At 47.0% G+C, this 19441-nt stretch overlaps 1 protein-coding gene across 1 annotated transcript in view; it reads right to left on the bottom strand.

The window, feature by feature from the left end:
* Positions 1 to 10788: 10788 nt before the first annotated feature.
* The window catches only part of CHD7 (chromodomain helicase DNA binding protein 7), a 178743-nt gene continuing 170090 nt past the window's right edge, over positions 10789 to 19441 (bottom strand). Inside the window, 5 exon segments of the mRNA XM_079796311.1 lie at positions 10789 to 13379; positions 15020 to 15124; positions 15322 to 15462; positions 16634 to 16716; positions 16719 to 16929. Of these exon segments, the coding sequence (XP_079652437.1) occupies positions 12465 to 13379; positions 15020 to 15124; positions 15322 to 15462; positions 16634 to 16716; positions 16719 to 16929 (1455 nt within the window). The 3' untranslated portion in view covers positions 10789 to 12464.

The following is a 19441-nucleotide window of genomic DNA, read 5'->3' as shown; positions in this document are numbered from 1 at the left end:
GATCAGACTCCATCACAACGGCTACACAGGCCCATTGCACAGATGTTCAAGTGCCTTCAAGCTGTGCTTTCAGATGCACACTAATAATTCCTGGCTGCGGTTTCCCTTTAAATAACGCCAACAGTAACCAGAAGACGTGCTGGCAGAGGGGTTTTCATCTATGTAAAACATCGCTTATTTTTAGTTTATTGCAGAAAAGTGTGCGTGGGGGCGGTGGTTAGAAAATAATTAAAAGTGTGTGCTGCCTTATAACATGCTATCTCCACTAACTGAACTTCTAACCTGACATCAATACATTGCATACTGTAACCTGTTTCTCCTGATTATTAACCTTGAGCGTGGCAACCTATAAATCATCCCCGAAACAGCTGGCGTTCAGCGTTGCCCCAAAGGTACATGATTACGATCGTTTTATATATATCTTGGTATGCAGACATGAAAAATTCATTGAAGAGGTTGGTATTGTAAGACTCATTGTAATGAATTTTCTCAAAAACATAGATCATGCTTAAAATAGGTGTCTGCTTATTATAATGCAGCCATTTATATCTTCTTGAATTACCTTGCCCATAGCTCAGCCATTTTCTTAAAGTCAAACACGATGATACCTAAACAGATTTACTGCAGTCACTTTGCACGGCTTAAAAGGAGAAGTTTGCTGCCTTTTTTTTTCTTTTCCCCTTTTTGTGTCCATGTCTATAGAATCCAAGGGTACAGATTTATTTTCCTAAAAAAAAAAAAAGGTGGGGGGGATCATTTGGAAGGTCATTCCTTAAAGGCATCCCCATTTACTTGGGTGTGTCAACTATGAACACACAAGCAAAGAAACCCCCAAAAGTGTTACACCTCTCACAACTCACGGAGGTGCCCCATTCCTCCCTGCAGAAAGGTTCATATCAATATTGCTCAGGACAATAAAAGTTAGAGCCAGGCCCTGGCCGGTGTGGCTCAGTGGATGGAGCGTCGGCCTGCGGACTGGGGGGTCCCAGGTTCGATTCTGGTCAGGGGCATGTACCTTGGTTGTGGGCACGTCCCCGGTGGGGGGTGTGCGGGAGGCAGCTGATGGATGTTTCTCTCTCACTGATGTTTCTAGCTCTCTATCCCTCTCCCTTCCTCTCTGTAAAAGAATCAATAAAATATATTAAAAAAAAAAAAGTTAGAGCCGGAAGGGTCCCCAACTATCACTGTGGTCTTCACCGCTCCAGGAAAGCAGCCCCAGGGAGGCGGTGACCTCCTCGAGGTCACACATGTGGGAAGGAGGGGGTTCCAGATGTGGAGCCATGACTCAGGTTTGTAATAATAACAAAACAATCGCCGGGAGAGTGCTTTCTAGGTGCGGGTACCGTGCAAATGCTTGCACGTGTTAGCCCCTTGAGTCTTCACTGCAGGCTGAGCGGTGAGCCCTGCCATCGCCATCCTCATCCTCATCCTCACCTTCACTCCCACTTGGTATCTAAGGACACAGGCCCGGGGAGGTGGAGCAGCTTGCTGTGGGGCACACGCCTTGTCATTGGTGGAGCAGACTCACCCCGGCCAGTCCACCGCCCCCACGTGAGAGCACCGCCTTTCACCGCGTGGTGGGCTCTTCCTCTTTCCTTTTCTGATGTGGTTGGCCAGACCTGTAAACTGTTACTACAGGTATTCATTTCAACAATTAAAAGAGAACAACAACAATTAAAAAAATCACCGGGCCTGGGTTTGCTGGGGTTGCTGTAATGAAGTGCCACAGACTGGGTGGTTTAAAAACCAAACACTTCTTCTCTCACGGGTCTAGAGGTTGAAGTCCAAGATCAAGGTGTTGACAGGGTTGGTCCTTCTGAGGCCTTCCTGCTTGTCCGGGAGAAGCCATCGTCTTCTCCCCGTGTCTTCACATGGTCCTCTCTCTGCCTGTCCGTGACCTCCTCTCTTCTTATCAGGGCAGCAGTCAGACTGAGTTAGGGCCCACCCCCAGACCTTATTGTGCCTTAATTACCTCTTTGAAGGCCCTACCTCCAGTCTCCTTCTGAGGCGCTGGGGGATACAGGGTCTGCCTTTTTTCTAGTGGAAAACCCACACACGAAAACATCTGATTACAAACCAATAGGCCAAACTCTTGTAGGTGTACAAATCCTCATTCTTCACCGGGTGTGAGCTGCTAAAACCAGCAAAGCCTGTCTCTGTGTCCCTTTAAACTAAGCTTTGGAGAAGAAGAGCTGGTTCCTGGCAGAGAACTTGCTTGCCTTTCATTCCCCCTTGGAGGCTGGGACCTGGTCCACTGCCCACCTGTGTCCGGCACTGCCCGGGTCTGCCGCATCCTGACTGCTGACCCGAGGTGCTGCTGCAGGGGCCCCAGCCCCCAAGCCTGAGCAGCGTGGATGCAAAGTATGCGGGGGGGGGGGGGGGGGGGGACCTTTTACATAAGAAAGCGGGATTCCGACTCCTGAAGGCAAGCCCTTTCACCTCGGCTGCTTCCTCATAAGGACAGCCAGCTGAGGCAGCTTTCCAGGATCTGTTTTATTATATTTAATTTGATTTTTATACCATGAGGGTGGTCCTGAGCTCGCTGGGGCGAAGGGGGTGATGACTAAGGTGCCGTCTGCCATCTGGCAGGGGTGGGCACACCTGTGTGTCCGGGAACCTGGGTTAGCTCGGCAGGGAAGCCATTCAGGTGCCGGGGCCAGCTTCCAGACAGGGAGAAAAGGACTCACGTCTGCCTTCTGGCTTTGCCTGCGGTCCGAGGAGAGAGGCCGCGAGATGCACTAGGTTGCCCTGAGTTCCCATCGGCCTGGATGCTGATGAATGAGAAAATAATTCACCCCAGTGGAAGCAAATACACGCACACGAGAGTGGGGCAGATACAATGGGGACAACCTTCCCTGTGGTACCATCGTCAGCGGGGGCAGCCTGCACAGTAGCTGCCACTGTAAACCCATTTATTCGGTGCCCGTGCTGCCCAGCCATCCCACAGGCGTTACCCCACTCAGTCTGCAGAGCGGGCCTGTGTGGAAGGCGCTCTCACCAGGCCCACTTTGTGCAGGAGGAGGAGGAGGCAGTCACGACTGCCGGCGGGGACATGATGGAGACAGGAGTCCTCTGTGCCTTTCGGGGGAGACTCTCAGTTTAACTGCAAACTGGGTTTTCCTCCTCAGGGACTGGTCTTTCATCAGTTTTCCATTTCCAAGTGGCTTAAATGCAATCGCAAATGTAAAGCACAGCAGAGGGAAGGGAGTCAGTAACATGGTAGGAAGTATGTCAGGTGTCACACGGGTCCTAGACTTCAGGTGGTCACTTCACCAAGAATGTAAGTATCGAGTCACTATATTGTACACCTAAAACTAAGATAATATTGTAAGGTGACTGTAATTGAAAATTAATTTATTAAAATTGTTTTTAACAATTGACCTGGCCGGTGTGACTCAGTGGTTAGAGTCAGCCCACAGACCGGTTTGGTTGCTGGTCAAGGTTATGTACCTGGGTTGCAGGGTCCATCCCCAGCCCTAGTTGGGGTGCGTCTGGGAGGCAACCAATCAGTGTTTCTTTCTCCCCTTCCCTCCCTCCTGTCCACTCTTTCTAAAAATCAATGGAAAAAATATCACACTACAACAACAACAACAAAAATTTGGGGGGAAAAAAAAAAGAAGCAATCCCAAATCAACTCAAATCTAATGTTCTGGCTCTCTCTCACTACTCTCTCAAAGAGGGAGTCATAGAAACTTTGAGGACCCAATGAAACTTAGGGACCCTCTTTCCAGAAACACACACATACTCACACACACACACACACACACACAGAGTTGTGACTCCAACTTCAGAGGACGGGGGCTACCTTCACCTTTCTTCCTCTAAGCCCATCCACAGACCCAGGTTAAGAATCCTTTCTTAAAAGCAGGATGTTCCAAAAAGAAGGCCATTGCCCCTTCCTGAATCTTAAAATCAAATGACAGGGGAATGATACATTTTTACTGAAACTGAGTACAACAACAAAAAAGATTAGAGTGCATGACAGGGAGGAAGAATATGTTGCATTTTGTGAAGCTCTGAAAAATTCTTATCTGAACGTGCATGTGTACGAGGTCCCAGTGCACCTGTCTCTCTGGTGCTGGAGAGCCAGCGCCCCAGACAGCCTCCCGCCCCCCTCCGCCTCCAGGCCCGGCTGCGCTCTCCTCAACTGAGAACCCCTTGTTTCCAGGACCGCACCAGCCTTACTTCCGTGACTGTTCCTTGCAGACCAGATCACCCAGCCACTTCCCGGGGGCTTGTCACTGCCCTCGGCTGGGCCACGCCCTGGGAGCCCCTTGGATGGTTTACACGGAGTGTCACACCAAGGATGTGGCAGATTCGCGCTTTCTAATCCTCACACGACACTACCAGGAAGGCGTTCTCATGATTAGCATGATGATTACTCCAGGTTGACAAGCGAGGAAGGGGAGGCTGAGAGAGGAAGGTGCTCTGGTGTGCAGGGCTGCCCAGTGTGCGGTGCAGCTGCCCGCCGGGTGAGAGAATGTGGTAGAAAGAAAGATCTCTGGGTCTCGAGTGCAGACGTGCCTGCAAGACCCCACCAAGCCCCTTGCTAGCCTGGATTGCGGGACCTTAATATCTTTAATGTCTACACTTGCGGTTTCAAAGCTGCATCACTTGAGATAATGCATGCAAAATGTCTTGAAATCTGTAAATTGCAGGCAGAAATGTTATTTATACAAACTATGTCAGCAACATGCTAAGGCCCCTTGAGATTAAAAGCCCTGACTCCAGCCTGGCTGGCATGGCTCAGTGGTTGGGCATTGACCTATGAACCTGGAGGTCATTGTTCGATTCCAGGTCAGGGCACATGCCCGGGTTGCGGGCTCGATCCTCAGTGTAGGGGGTGCAGGAGGCAGCCGATCAATGATTCTCTCTCATCATGGATGTTTCTCTCTCTCTCTCCCTCTCCCTTCCTCTCTGAAATCAATAAAAATATATTAAAAACAACGACAGCCCTGACTCCATTCTCGGTCCCCCACCCCTAGCCCCCCATACCCTCCAGCCACAACAAAATATGTGCCAACTGACCGCTGCTTAAGGACAAGTTCCCTTTCTCTAGTGAACGTAACAGAACGTGTCCTTAATAGACACTCCATGGCATTTGTCCTTGAGGCTTCGTGTAGAAAAGGCCCAAAGCACGACGTGTCTGCCTCGAGCCCCTCGAGCAAGGTGCCCAGCTGCCGAAGGACACTGGCAGCCGGGCTGCTCTCCGCGGCCATCGCTGCCGTCATCTTCAGGTCCCTGTTGGTGGCACCTTCCAGAGAAGTGGCATCATGACCGGCTCCTGCAGGGGAGGCTGCCGTGTCAGTCATGTAACTGAAGCTTCTTGTCCTTTTTTTCGGGCGATGATTCAGACGCCTCGCCTTCAGGTGAAAGGAGGTGAGCTTAAGCCGTTCGTGCTCTGGATGAGGGCGTCAGGGGCAGGGAGCTAAAATTGCCTGCAGCGGAGGACAACCAATCACGTTCCCTGCCCTCTCCCAGATCTGTGGGCTCAGAACCTTCTAAATTATTCAATGCATTTAGCTGCACGGACAACCAACTGGCCGGGATCACTTGTCCCGGTCACGGCTATTCAAGCTCTAAGTCTGCCTACCGCCTCGAGTCACGGTGGTTTCGGTGTCTCCTTGGGGGCGGGGAGCGGCATCGTGCTCTGCGTGGTCCCCGAGAAGAAAGGGGCCGCACCAACAGCGCCTCAGCTCTTCGGGCACCTGCCCATGGCAGCCTGGCACTGGTCCTCAATCTGCTTCGCTGCCAGGCCAACCACAAATAAAACAGCCCACTGCTGAGAGCCGGCTCTCTGACAGGCAGATGGCCGAGCACAGGCGTGCCTGCAGCGGGTCAGCTGAAGACGGCTTTTCCGCCTTGTAGCCACTGGAGCTCCAAGAACAAGGAGAAACAACAAGCGAGTCTCGGAGTTTGCCTTTCTTCTTGCAAAAATTTTCCACCTTGGCCTCTCGGTTCCTTCCCACCTTTCACAGGTCAACCTTGTTTTGCTCATTCAGCCTGCTCCCAGACCACATTAAAAAATAAATGATAAAAAACATAAACACCAACAGTTTTTGTTTCCTTGACATCATAAACAGGTCTCAGATTTTTGCAGTAATTATCCCCAACAATTGATACTTAGACCGGTCTGGGGTTGAAATGTAAAATTTCTGCTCTAATTGCCTTCTCCCTCCCCCTCCCCGCCTGGATGCTCAAGGCCAATGGAATTCTTTTCTCACATTTCTCGTGGGGGCCGAGGGGCAGGGCCAAGCACCTGGCTTCTGTCTTAGGACGCGCAGGTTCTACACAAAATGGGCCTCCAAAGAAAAGGGGCTTTAGGATTGGCTTGTAACTTTCCCCTGTAGAGAGTAAGGGGGAAAGGAAGGGTTTTTAATGGTTTTATGTGACCCTTCGGGCTATTCGGAGTCTGCCAGCTGCTCCTCAGGAGCTAGCCATGGCTCTGGCCGCAGGAACCAGGAGCCGAGAGGCAGGCCAGCCTCGTCTGGGGAGAACAATGCCTCCGCAGTCACACACAAGGGCGCCTCTCATTTTCCAGGAACCCGTACAATCAGGTGGACAGGATCCTGGAGGTGCCGCGCAGGGCCCCTGAGCCCAGTGAGAGAACAGAAGCCCTGCAGCTACAGATATGCCAATCTGCTGGGGCTGCCTCTCAGGCCCCTCAGAAACTCAGGGCTCATTCACCAGCCAGACCCTCCAGAACAGGCTTCGATGCCACACACAGGGACTTACTAGATGATCAGCTGCAGACGGTGATGTCATAAAATCAGCATGGATGGAAAGCGTGCTCCTAAATGGTTTTTTTTTAATTTTTTAAACTTGAACATCTTTCAGTCATCCTTCACTAGTACTTGTTTCTTGTAGCATGAGATTCTGGAACCTTCTGGTTTGTTCTTCCTCAGATCATCACATCAGTTGTTATTAAAAGAGTTTGTAGCTTATTCTATTTTAGGTTTTGGGGTTTTTTGCTTAAGACTGTATGTAGATCTGAATTAATGGGAATGGTAGGTTTATACTTTAGACACACAGTCACAACTACACACAGGCCCCACCGGACAAGTCTACGTTTTTCTTCTCTCCTCCCCGTCTCACCACGGGGCCTTGGGCAAGTGACCCCGCCTCACCACGGGGTGGTGGCAAGAACACGGAGGTGTGGCGTGGATTCACTCCCCAGGGCCTATTAACAAACAAGAATGCTGACCTCTAAGACGTGAAGAGCTTCCCGACTCCTAAGGAAACATGGTGAAACATGTTGGGCAGGAAGGACCTCCCGTCCTAAAGGCGATGTGCACGCCCCAAACTATCACATCTACAGCCTCCTTCAGCGTCGGTCGCCCCGCCTACCTCCCAGTCCAGGTCTCTTGAGCTGCGACCCGGCAATGCAGCTGGTTTTGGGTCGCACGGGATGCGAAGCCACTGCGCACCTGGCCCCAGGCACACCAAAGGATCGGGTTTCTCTCGCTTATAATTTTGAAATCGAGCTGTCAGATCAAACTGCAGTGGCGGGCAAAGGACAACGGAGGAAGCCACCTCGAGTCGAGTAGTCAGTGATTCCTGAACAATTATTTTGACTCGACGTAGTGTTTGTTTCTCTTTATTATATAGCAGAAATTGATTATGCTGTCTTTTAGCTAGAGCTTAAAATTCACCAGGACGAATTTATCCCGGAGTCCAGTCAAGACCTCGTAAGGAAGGTTCGCAGGAAGGAACCTACAGAGGGAGGGAGGCGCCGCGACACCAACATGTCTGTAAGCATCTAGAGACCAAGTCTGCCATCTCTGTCTCTTCAACGATGAAAATTTCGTCACAGCTTAGGACCTATACAAGTTATAGGAGTACATTGTTCTGAAGATAAAGATGCTAGATGAAAGGATATTTGAAAGTTTAATCGTTGTTACCCTATTCTTCAATTTACTTAAATTGCATGGTAAACATTCATGGATTAAGGAGATGCAAACTAAAATTCAACTCTACATGGGTAGATCCAAAATCAGGCCCACAGACCAACAGAGCCAGGAGGCGGCGGAGCCACAGTGCCGCACATGCCCACAAGGAGGTTTCTGTGTTGGTTTAGAGATTCAATTAAGAATGGGAGCAGCAATAGGAAAGTTGAGCAGAAACCTTTCACATAAAAATGACTTAATAGTTCAAAATACTTGGAAAATCACCATCCTAGCTCCTACCAGAACAACTCCAAATTGGGTGACTCTCCCAATACAGTCAGTGATGATAGACTTTTCAACCGGAGCCTTACATTCGAATAAGTAATCCAGAAGTTAATTTATTCATCTATTTTGCCAAATGTAGTTTACTGTAAAATGTCTACAAAACTGTGGTAAATCTTATCCGTGCTAAGAAAATACATAAAATTGCTCATTAGGGAGCCAAGTTGAACGAGTTAGATATATTCTAACTTTTAAGTGCTTGTTAGTGGAAGTCATTTGCATTGTTTTGCTTCCTAATTTAAATTTATCGATGGCTCTGGAGATGCGGCGATGCGCACTGCACACACACATCCCTTCAGCAATGCACATTATACGGTCTTACCTCCGCTACCTGTTAGAAATAAGTTTCTTAAAACTCTTCCCAAACATAATTAGCAAGTAATTTTCATTGAACTGAAAAGATAATTTTGAAACAGGGCATGTAAGGAAAATTTTCTCTTCCCAGTATCTTGTAACACGAATCATGGATTATTTTTTTTAAAGCATAGGGAAATTCTTCATCTCTTGGTTTTACTCTAGGTACATTTCAGTAGGAGTAATCCTGAGGAGTTCATGCAAATTACTCAGGTAATTTAAACGGAGGCAGGATTAGGTCACTTCCGTGCATTATTCCTTCCAAAGACCAAACCCTCCACCAAGGCCATCCTGGTCCCTGTCCCTTGCCTCTTCTAGGCAGACAGGTTCCCTGTCCCCCCCCCTTGGTCTTCCAAGCTCGCTCTCAATTCATGATCACCATGGCGTTGGCTGTTCCCTTTGCCTGGAACGTTCTCCAATCAGCTCTTGTCTGGCACCTGCTTCTCATCACTCAGGTGTAAGCAAAGCTTCTACTCTTTCAAGAGCTCTTCCCTGACCAGCTGATCACCCTATTTAATATGTTCCTTGATCTACAAAAACTTTATTGGTAATAGATAACATCTCTTCTTTCTAGAATGTAAGCTCCATGACAGCAGGGGACTCGTCTGTCTTTGCTTTCATTTCCGTGTTCTTGCTGCTATATTGGCATCTAGCACCCAATGTTGTGAAGAATGTTAGTTATACTAGTGCACCGGCCAAAGGCCTGGGCTTTGAAGTTGGGTTCAAATATCAGGTTTGCAATTGACTAGCTCTGCAGCTTGAGTATGTTCACCTTTTATAAAAACATGATTTCTTTATAAAAAGTAGAAATACTCATAGGGCAAGATAAATCCAGATTTAAATGAGTTAACTGAGACTCAAGTTTCCTTAGCGCTCACACTATCCCAGGCTCTACTTCATAGAGACTTGCTTTTCATTCTTAACCCCAAACTTAAGATTCCTTACAGAGGGGGTTGTGGGAAAAACGTAAAAATACAGAAGCCCCAGACACTTTAGCTCATCGTCATATGATGATTTTCTTGCAGAGACCTGAGAGTGCAGTAACGCAGGAGAGCAAGGAGGCTCTAAAGCAGGGCTGCCGGGTCCAAATGCAGCTCCTGTATTTCCAGGGGCCAGTTCCTTCAACGCCCAAGGCTGTCTCCTCTGGAAAACCCAGTTCCTTCAACGCCCAAGGCTGTCTCCTCTGGAAAACCCGCATCTCCCTCAGAGACGTGAGGACGAAGCAGTAGTGCATGGAAAGCACTCAGCACCTCAGCGCTCAATTCCCACGAAGCACACAATGAACGCCTCTTGGTAACAGGCTGCATTTACAGTATTTCCCACTTAGGTCGATTCAAGACCTAATATTAATAATTAATTCCAGCAGGAAAAAAAAAGGAAAAAGCATTTTCCAATGTCGAAAACTGAGCGTGTTAACAGGCGAATTCCAGAAAACCCAGAGCTAGTGGTCGACTGCCTACCCAGGGTTCCTCTGGCCACAGCTCCTGGTGCCTGTGCTTTGAGGACCATCATTGCTCTTAGCATTTTCTCCCAACAGCGCCAGTCACATCCTAGGCTCTACTTACAGAAGGTCATGGGAAAACTCCCCAACTCTAAAGAATTGTATAAAAAGACCCTTCTATGATTCATTGCATTAAACCGAAGTCATTCTAGGTCTTATTTTAAGGCTTAAAAAATATCTTTCCGTTACTTAAACATTTAAATTCTCTGTGCTTCATGCAGATCCAGCTTTACTTCCCATGTTCGAAGAACCCCATTTCCGAGGCTGTTATCGTCAAGGCACTTCGCCCCGGTGCACACCACCCATTTGTTAACTTCCCAGCAGTAGCAGGAGTGAGGGCAAAAGCAACCACGGGACCTCTGAGGTGGGGGTTTCCGGTTGTTCCTTCTCTACCTCTTCATGGGTATGTCTCATTTTGGGATATAAATTAAGCAAATCCCATTGTCTAAGGAGATTTAGACCAGCGGTTGCCAACCGGTGGCCCTCGGACCACAGCTGGTCCGTGAGGTCTGGAAGGTTGGCGACCACTGGTGTAAGGAAACCTTTGGAGCAGTGGTCGCCAACTGGTGGTCCGCAAAGTCCGGAAGGTTGGCGACCGCTGGTTTAGATGGTCTGTCTTGCAACGTCGGGCGGGGGTGGACTCTGTGTGCAGGTGGGGGAAGGGGAGGGGGGGAGGCGACATTCACAGGGCTGCAGACTCGGCTCTTCTCCCTTCTCACTGCGTGGAAATAGGGCTTTGTGTTCGGTCGGGTGACATAAAAAGGTAGAAACAGTAGCTCTCAAATCAGACTTTACCTCAAATATCAAAGGTCATGGAGGGGTGCACGGATCCGCCGCTCTCGAGTCTGTGCGTGCGTGTGCACTTGGCATGCTTGCTGAAGTGGGTCCCTTTTCATCCCGCCTGGGCGCTCCACAGCTCCTGGCAGCCGCCACTGGTCCGCGGGGCACCACAGCGCCTTTGTGTCCCTTGCTGACACTCCGGCATTGTGTTTTTCTGCCCATTAACCAAGGATAAATGACCTAGATATTGTGCCTATTAAAGCCTCATTTTTCTCGTGCCCTTTTGTTCGGCGGTGTACCACATTATCAGACGCCGCACACATTTTTAAGTATCCTCAGTCTCGGATGCCCTTTGGAGGGAGTAATAGGAGGGTTTTGTGTGTGGTTCTGCGGAGATATCTGGAGTGGAATTATGAGCAGGTAATTTAAGGCTTCCCTTCCCGTCTAGTCTGAAGACAACCGGGTTAGCGCCTCGCTAACAGCTGATCTAGCAGAAGAGGATATATCAAGAAACTGTACAAAGGCCAGAATGCTGTATTTGCATCTATTGCGAAGGCAAAAAATAGAGCGAACACCAGTTCCCCTACACACTACATCCTATAATTACATTTCTGCATATCATGGGTCACTTTTATTAAAAGCATCATTACTACAGTTGGCAGCAATTTACAGTTTATCTTACATGATATCAGTTTTCAAAGGAAAAAAAATAAAAGGACATCACAACAAAGAAAAACAATACATTTACAAAGTCATGTCTGTAAACTTCAAGGCTAGTTTAGAGCTGAGGTAATGCTGTTTTAGCTTTGTGGCTAAAGTAACAAAGTCCTTTTAATTTAAAGAAAAAAGGTACCTGATTCTCTAGTCTCTCACTCTTTTATTTATTCATCTATTTATTTTGTTTATACCAGTGCATTACAAGACCACGAGACAATGGAACTGTAGTTCTATCTGGCGAGAACCCTCCCAGTAGGTTAATTTCCAAAGGGACCCTTCACATTCAACAGCTGCCTTATTATTGCTGCGCCTCGGGACGGAGACGTTCACACTAACGTGGAGATTGTCAGAGTGTACGGATGTGTGTGTGTGTGTGTATGCGCGAGTGTGGGCACCCCAGACAGTCAGAAAGGGAAACAAATGAGCAAGTATGATATGTACGGCAAATTTCATCTTGACCTTCACAGCAACGAAATTAAAATTAAAAAAATTAAATATATAACTTCATACTTCCTTCGAGCGGCGCGTCCTTCCGTGAGTGCCGCCCTGTTACGAATTGCTCTTTATTATAATACCAACGGTACCACACGAAGAGGGAACAAAGCAGAGCATTATGTAAGCTTTCCTTAAAAAGACATGATCACCTCTCGAATTTCATCTCTCCTAGGGGTAATAAATAATGCACTGCACAATACTTAATGACCAAGATACCTTTTGACACACCTGTATAACATGACTTGGACTTTTTTTCTTCTTTTTTTCTTTTTGCTACACTATGTTACAGAACAGCTTATAAAACTAGGTATGAACATTAACTGTGAGTGTAAACAGTAGGACTACCACTTGTCAAAAGTTTTAAACACTTGAACGGGAACTGGGACTGGTTACTCGTCATTCTCGTTGTTTTCTAGTTCCTCCCCGCCATCCAGCGAGTCCAGCTCTTCACCCTGTGCTATTTCGTCTTCGAGGACGGAGGACTCGGCCGTCTTGTCCAGGTTCTCCTCGGCGTCGCTGCCCTCGAGGTGCTCCTCTTCCTGAAAGGCCGCCCCCTCGGCCTTGTCGGGGCCCTTCTCCGCGCCCGCGCCCACGGCGTTCTGCAGTCCTGCCAGCGCGGGGAACCCGGGCAGCGTCAATCCTCCCAGCCCCGGAGGTAGAAACATGGAAGGGTAGAAGAGGCCTGGGGCCATGGTGGACAGGAGGAAAGGGTTGAAGGCGAGCGGGTTGGAGGGCAATCCGGCCGAGGCAGTAGCAGCACCAACGGGACCATTCGCAGAGTCAGTAGCCGAAACAGCGTCTGTGCTTTTCTCCGGGTCTTTGCTCTCCTCCTCGTTCTCGTTGCCCTTCTCTTCCCCCTTGGAAGTGCCGTCGTCCGGGTCTCCCTGACTGGACGCAGTAGTGGTGTTCCCAGCAGCAGCGGACAGGGGGCTGTTGAGCAGCCCGCCCAGGCCGAACACGTTGGGCAGGCCCGCCACGCCCGGCAGCATCAGGGGCAGCACGGCCGCAGGGTTCTTGGCGTCGCCTCCAGCCGCGGCAGCTGTGGCCAGTCCGGGAGGGAAGCCCATGAGCCCCGCCAGCTGGAGAGACTGGAGGTTCTGGAGGTTCTGCAGGCTCGTGAGGTCCATCCCCGCAAACAGGCTGTTCACCAGCAGAGGGTTGATGCCCGACGTGGAGGCCACGGCGGCGGCGGCCGCTGCTCTGGCGATTTCGCTCTTGGGCCTTCTTCCTCGTCGGCTCGCTCCTTCTCCCCTCACCACAGGTCCAGTGAGAAGCCGGTCAAACATCGACTCGGGAACAAAACCCTGGAGGAAATGGAGAGGCAAACAGTGGCTGCAGAAGCTGCTGAAGAACACTTACTTTCAATGGGGGCCTCTGTGATGACCTGAAACCTAACATTCTGAACGGAACTACACAAGCGATCATTTCCACTCTCAAAGCTCAAATGATAAAAATGAGGAAAGCAAAATTTCTATATTTTAGCATCACACTGGCTCGCTGAATTGTGCTGAGCTGCATAAAAAGTGTCAAAGGCTACTCTGGAGTGAGGTAAATGGCAATCTATCGCACCCAGAAAGGAGGGCTGCTCAGAAACGCAAAGGAACCAACTTCTGACTGAATCTCAATGCAAGTGAAACAGAAGCTGACACACTTTATGCTCCTGTTCATGACATCCTCAGGAAAACAGAACTCTGGGGATGGAGGGCAGATCAGTGGCTGTCAGAGGCCAGTGGTGTGAGAGAGTAACACCAGGGATTCTGGAACCATCTGCATCGTGCTTATGGTGGCAGTTCACAGGCCATCCATGTTTAGGACTAATATTACTAGATACCCAAAGAAAAATGCGCTGCTTTGCTGTATACTTCAAAACAAGCAAGCAAAAAAGTATCAAGACATCATTAACACAGTAATTTTAAAAAGAAACTAATAGTGAAGAAAACTCAGACAGAATTGTTGTATTTTTTATTTGTTTATTTTAGGGATTTTCAACAGTGTACCGCAAGTATTTTTAAAACACGCAATACCTGACTATTAGTCAGGGGCACTGACCTCTTTTCCCATAGACTGTCAAATAAAAAACTGAGATAGCCAACACAACAATAGCCATCCAGTGTCTAGAACTATCTATAATAATCTATAATAATAAAAGCGTAATATGCTAATTAGATCAGATAGCCAGACGACCTTCCGGACAACCTTCAGGATGACCTTCCGGACGAAGCCGAGGCTGCGAGGGCCGAGCCTCCTGCACGAATTTCATGCATCGGGCCTCTAGTACATATATTAAGTCATATAATAGAGTTGTATCTTATTGGTCATGTCACATAATAAGGTTGCCTATGATTGGTTAATTCTTGGTACCAGAAATCCTTACACAGAAATGCAGGGACCTGATTTTCTAAAAAGTTACCTTAGAGCAAAAAGGGTAAGTAATTGCTATTTTTTGTAAATAAATAAAAATTACACCTATTTCTTCTTACAGATCTGCTAAAAAATACATTTTTTGGTGTGCTGCAGAATTTTAGTAATTATTACTCTGTGTATGCCATGAGATGAAAAGGGTTAAAAATCGCTGGTTTATTTTAATATCAGAAATCACAATTAATCTTCATCGACTCAACCACCATGAACTCCGTTCCACAGGTGGACTGCTGCTGGGTTTACCTGGGGCATCCCTCCCGGAGGCAGCTCACCTCCCAGACTGTGAACGTGCATTCCCAAACCATCCTCTTGAACCAGAGCTGTCTAGTTAACACACTTTGGATTAATGATGGAGACACAAGACACGATGGGTTTATGATATGCGAAAATGATGAATTATGTCAATTCTTTTAAGCTATTCTTTTATGTCTTTCTGTTAAGGACCAACAGAAAATAAGAAAATTTCAGGACAGCGGTTGTGTTGAGATGCCTACCCCGGCCGACACGCCGAGCTTGTACTTACAGACTGCTTAACAATGTCAGTCCAGTCGGGAGCAACTGCAAACTCAGGGTTTTCTTCCAGCCACCTGGGCAGATCCTTCATGGGAGGCGCCATCGCTCCGCCCATCTGGGGAGAGGCATGGGAAACATAAGTCCTTCCCTCTCCCCTCCTGTCTCTCTCTACACATATGCATACACATACCGTACACATAGACTCCGAAAGAAGTGTGATTTTTTTTTTTTTTAATGAAAAGATCTCAGGCTAAAACATTTCTTTCTGGGATAAGAAATCACAGAGAGAACGAGTCCCCTTCCCACGTTTACCTTCTTTCCATTTCGTTTATTGACGACGGGCACCCTTTCCTCTCCTGTCAAAGTGTTTATATCCAATTTGTTAGGGTTTCGACATCTATGTCGTTTCTGTTTCGGTTTCTGAAATGAGGAAAACAGCACATCTGCATTCTTCTGAAAAAACAAAAACAAAAACAAATATCTTCAGTAAAATTGCATTTAATACTTATTTTTTCCTGTATAAATAACAAACAATCAAGTCACCTTCAATTATTATGTAAGCGTCAAGAATTATTTGAATTACTAGAAACCATACTTTTCTTTGAAAGGAAAAAGTCCTCCTATTTTCCACTATGTACATTAAGGAACTAAACAAACACATAAGCTGAGAACCAGCTTTGCCTTTTATCTATCAATAATGCCGCTTAGAGTCTCTTCTTCAAATGTTTGACCGCGTCATGGTCATCTTAAAGGAAACTTTCTCTGATTTCTAGGCAGTGATGGGAATGGATGCAGAGGTGCTATCACATCTGTGACAGGGCTGTACATGAGGAGAACCAAGCGAGGGACACAAGGACCTTGCAGGAGGGCTGTTCTGAGTGGCAGGAACTCAACTCATGCTGAATTCAGCAAAATGAAATGCAAAATCCTACACTGAAGTGCTTAAAAATCAATCTCGTAAGCGTGGAAGTAACAGATTTGCGCTGCTGGCTAGTAAACAGTTTATGTGACAAATCTTCCTTCCCAACCATTTAGACAGGCGGAGCGGCGAGGTATCAGCTTGTTACATGGACGTTTAAAGATGTAAACGCTACGTAAGCACTATCTTTGGCATTAGAGGATGAAGATGATCAGATCTGAGTTCATCTTGGGCATAACTACTAGTTAGTTGCTTAAAAAGGAAGCTAATGAAGTCGCAGGCTGCATTAGCTGGTCACATCTCTGCAAGTAGTATCTTCACAGCATTCTGAGCGGATCAGACCTGGGCTGGAGACCAATGCAAGTGCATTCCTGAGTGTCAGCCCAATAACAAGACCACCTGGAAACCACGCCAGGCAGGCAGAGAATAACTGGAGAACTCATGTCTGGTTGGTGAGAGATGGCGAAAGTAAGAAAATGCGTAATAGGTGTCTTCAAATAACTCCAAGGCTGCCCTTCCCGTGGGATAGACCTGAAAGCTAGCGTCTCTAATGTAGAATTATATAATGACAAAAACTGGGAAAGGATTGAGATGAGAAGATATTCAAGCTAAAGGCAGAGGGACCAGGGATTTCTATGTTGAACAAGACAACAAAATGGACTGTGCTGGCGAGATCCCTCCCACTCCAAGCGCTGTAACACTTACTGGTACGTAACTTGGCATATCAACAGTGTAAGCAGGGTGCAGCTTCAGCCATTCAACCAAGTCCTTATTTTTAGGAGCGTCATCCCCACCAGCCTTGTCCCATCTTCGAGATTTATAACAGGGATCCGTGTGTCGGGGTCCAGCTGTCCAGGAGAAGGAATGTTTCGTGTTGGTGGGGTCTCTATATCTTCTTCAAAAGCTTTGGTCACCTCAGCATCCTCCTGCAGAAAGGTGACAACGGTCTGAATTCTCACAGGAAGAGAGAGATTCTGGCAACGTACTATCCCAAGAAAAGGCTACCCTAGCACAATGGATATTTGCTCAAAAAGGGGGAAAAGTTACTTGCAACAATGTCAGTCTTGGAACACATTAGAAGATGAAACTTTAACATCATGCTTCACACTGTAGAATTAGTAATTAGGCAGAAAATTCACATGCTCCATGTTTGAGATCTTAAGGAAACACTAAGAATGCAACGTGGGCAGGGTAGTCTGAACCTCCTCTGCACAGAAGGCAGCCTCTCAATCTCTTAAAAACCCATAGATCAACACCATTAAAACATTTTTAATTAAAGAAATGTTCCCAAAGCCAGTTTATACATAGCTTTTTGGCACCCTGAGAACAGTACAACTTTGCTGGTGGTACAAAATTTTGTGTTAGGTTTGTGTGACAACACTGAAAAGATCAACTTTAACCCAAGTCTAGGCTCCACCGTTGTCCAGCCACTGGTCCTCAAACTGGTTTTGCAACCTCCCGACATCTTTTAAGTCAACCCATTTCTCCACTCCTACTGCTCCGACTTCCCACCCACATTACTGCAATCTTCCTAAATGGGCTCCCTGATCTAGTTCTGCCCCACCCTTCTTTAATCCAGCCTCCGCACTGCTACAGTGGAGTCAGGTTTCTAAAATGACTTATTTTGATAATTGAATCCCACCACCTCCAGGATAAAGTCCAGGTTCTCGCATGGCAATCGAGGCCCTGCACGATGTGCATTCCACCGTATCTCCAAGCTCATCTCTGCTGAACCTCCCCTCCTCACCAATTCCCCAGCCAACAGCTTCCAGTTCATCAACCATGAGAGGCTCTCTCTGACCTCAGGCCCTTTGCACATGCTCTCCGCACCCCTCTTTTAAAATGACCAACTTCTACACAATCTTCTAAACTTAACCAAAGTATGACCACCTTTAGGGATCCTTCCTCATCCGTTTCTCCTAATATCGTCCTCCCTCCATTCCCATTCTTCCTTTGGGCTCACAAAGTACTCCAACCATAGCTCATAACTATGATGCACTATTATCTGGACACTGAGTTGTCTAGGGCAAGCTCCTGCCAGGCCTTTACTCCTGCACCCCCGTGTGTGGCCCAGCGGCAGGGCCAGCTCCCACAATGCTGCTGAATGCATGGTGGCTGCACCTAACTTTTCATGGCAGCACTTTTCACGGTCTCCGGTTTGAGTGCTGACATAATGCATAACCCTGCACACCGCCAAAACAACAGTAAAAGTGTAAAAAAAAAATTACAGCATTTTCTCTAAGATCTGTTGGGAATTCTGAGCTAAAGCTAACTTTAGAAAAATAAAAATATCAATAAATTCTTAGGTACAACTTAAGATATATGAAGTGAATAAAATCAGCCTTAAGTTTATAGGTATATAATTACAATAGGGAAGTAGCACTGGTTGCAATGACTATTAATTCCTGTATGTGCCATGATTCAAATATTAAACACAAGAGTAAATGAAGAGAAGTATGAGCTGCAGAAACCCCTCAATTTGCTGATGTTGACAAAGAAGGGATTTTCAGTAAACACAACCTGTGCTAAGAGGGTGGTTTTAAGCAGGAATGTCAATCACTAGAGACACAACTTTGGGGAGCATACACCTAGAAACGGCATCTTATCTTCTGGAACAATCAGCCACAGATGATCCACTACAAGACGTATTTTCACAAGCTTCTAAAAGAATCGTATGCTCAACAAAAATGACCATTATTGCAACTGGCACACTGATAATAAATTTTGAAAATTAACTTTATCCACCTGGATGTTTCTGTTTTACTCAGACCTCACCAGGGGGCAAATTCCAGTAAAAGCTATTTTGTAATTTCTCGACTTTAATTCAACCATGCCTTTTCCTACCACCCTTCTAAGTTACTAAGCTTTCTCTAGGTTGAAGAAATAGAAAATGGGCAAACAATTACAGGGATGGAATAGTATGAGGAAAAACATTAAAATAAACTGCTTCCCTCACTTTCAAATTGCAGTCTTTCCAAAACTGTCCCACTGCCCCGGGGGGGGGGGGGGGGGGGGGAAGGGTCCCAGGTCCCTCGCACCCAGGCCCTCATGCACAGACAAGGAGCGCCACTATTTGACTCGGGTTTCACATCAACAGGCGGGAGATACCTAGTACTAATCAGCATTTAAAAAGAAGCTGCATGGAATCAGACTCCTGGGGTAATTAAAACCCTCGTCATTTTCAGGCAGCACATTTTTAGGTGGCATGGTTGACACCGATTAGGGAAGAGAATTTTGATTACACTGCCCTTGTTTCCTTTGAATTGAAAAAAAAAAAAAAGGAAAAATCCATTGTTACATATATTTCCTTCGAACCTAAACAAGCACAGATCCTTAGGCAGTTGAGATTTTTAGGAGACTTGCGATCCCTAACTTTATATATGAATACAAACCTCGAGTCAGAAACTAAACATGTATACTAATCTAATAAGTGTCAGGCCCCCAAAATATCAGTATTTTTGAGAGCAGAAGCTTTTCCACCTCAAGAATTCAGAGAGGACAATATCAGGCTCC

The sequence above is a fragment of the Cnephaeus nilssonii genome (assembly GCF_951640355.1).
Source record: "Cnephaeus nilssonii genome assembly, chromosome: 18".
Lineage (NCBI taxonomy): Eukaryota > Metazoa > Chordata > Mammalia > Chiroptera > Vespertilionidae > Cnephaeus > Cnephaeus nilssonii.
This window is presented reverse-complemented; position numbering and strand designations above follow the sequence as displayed.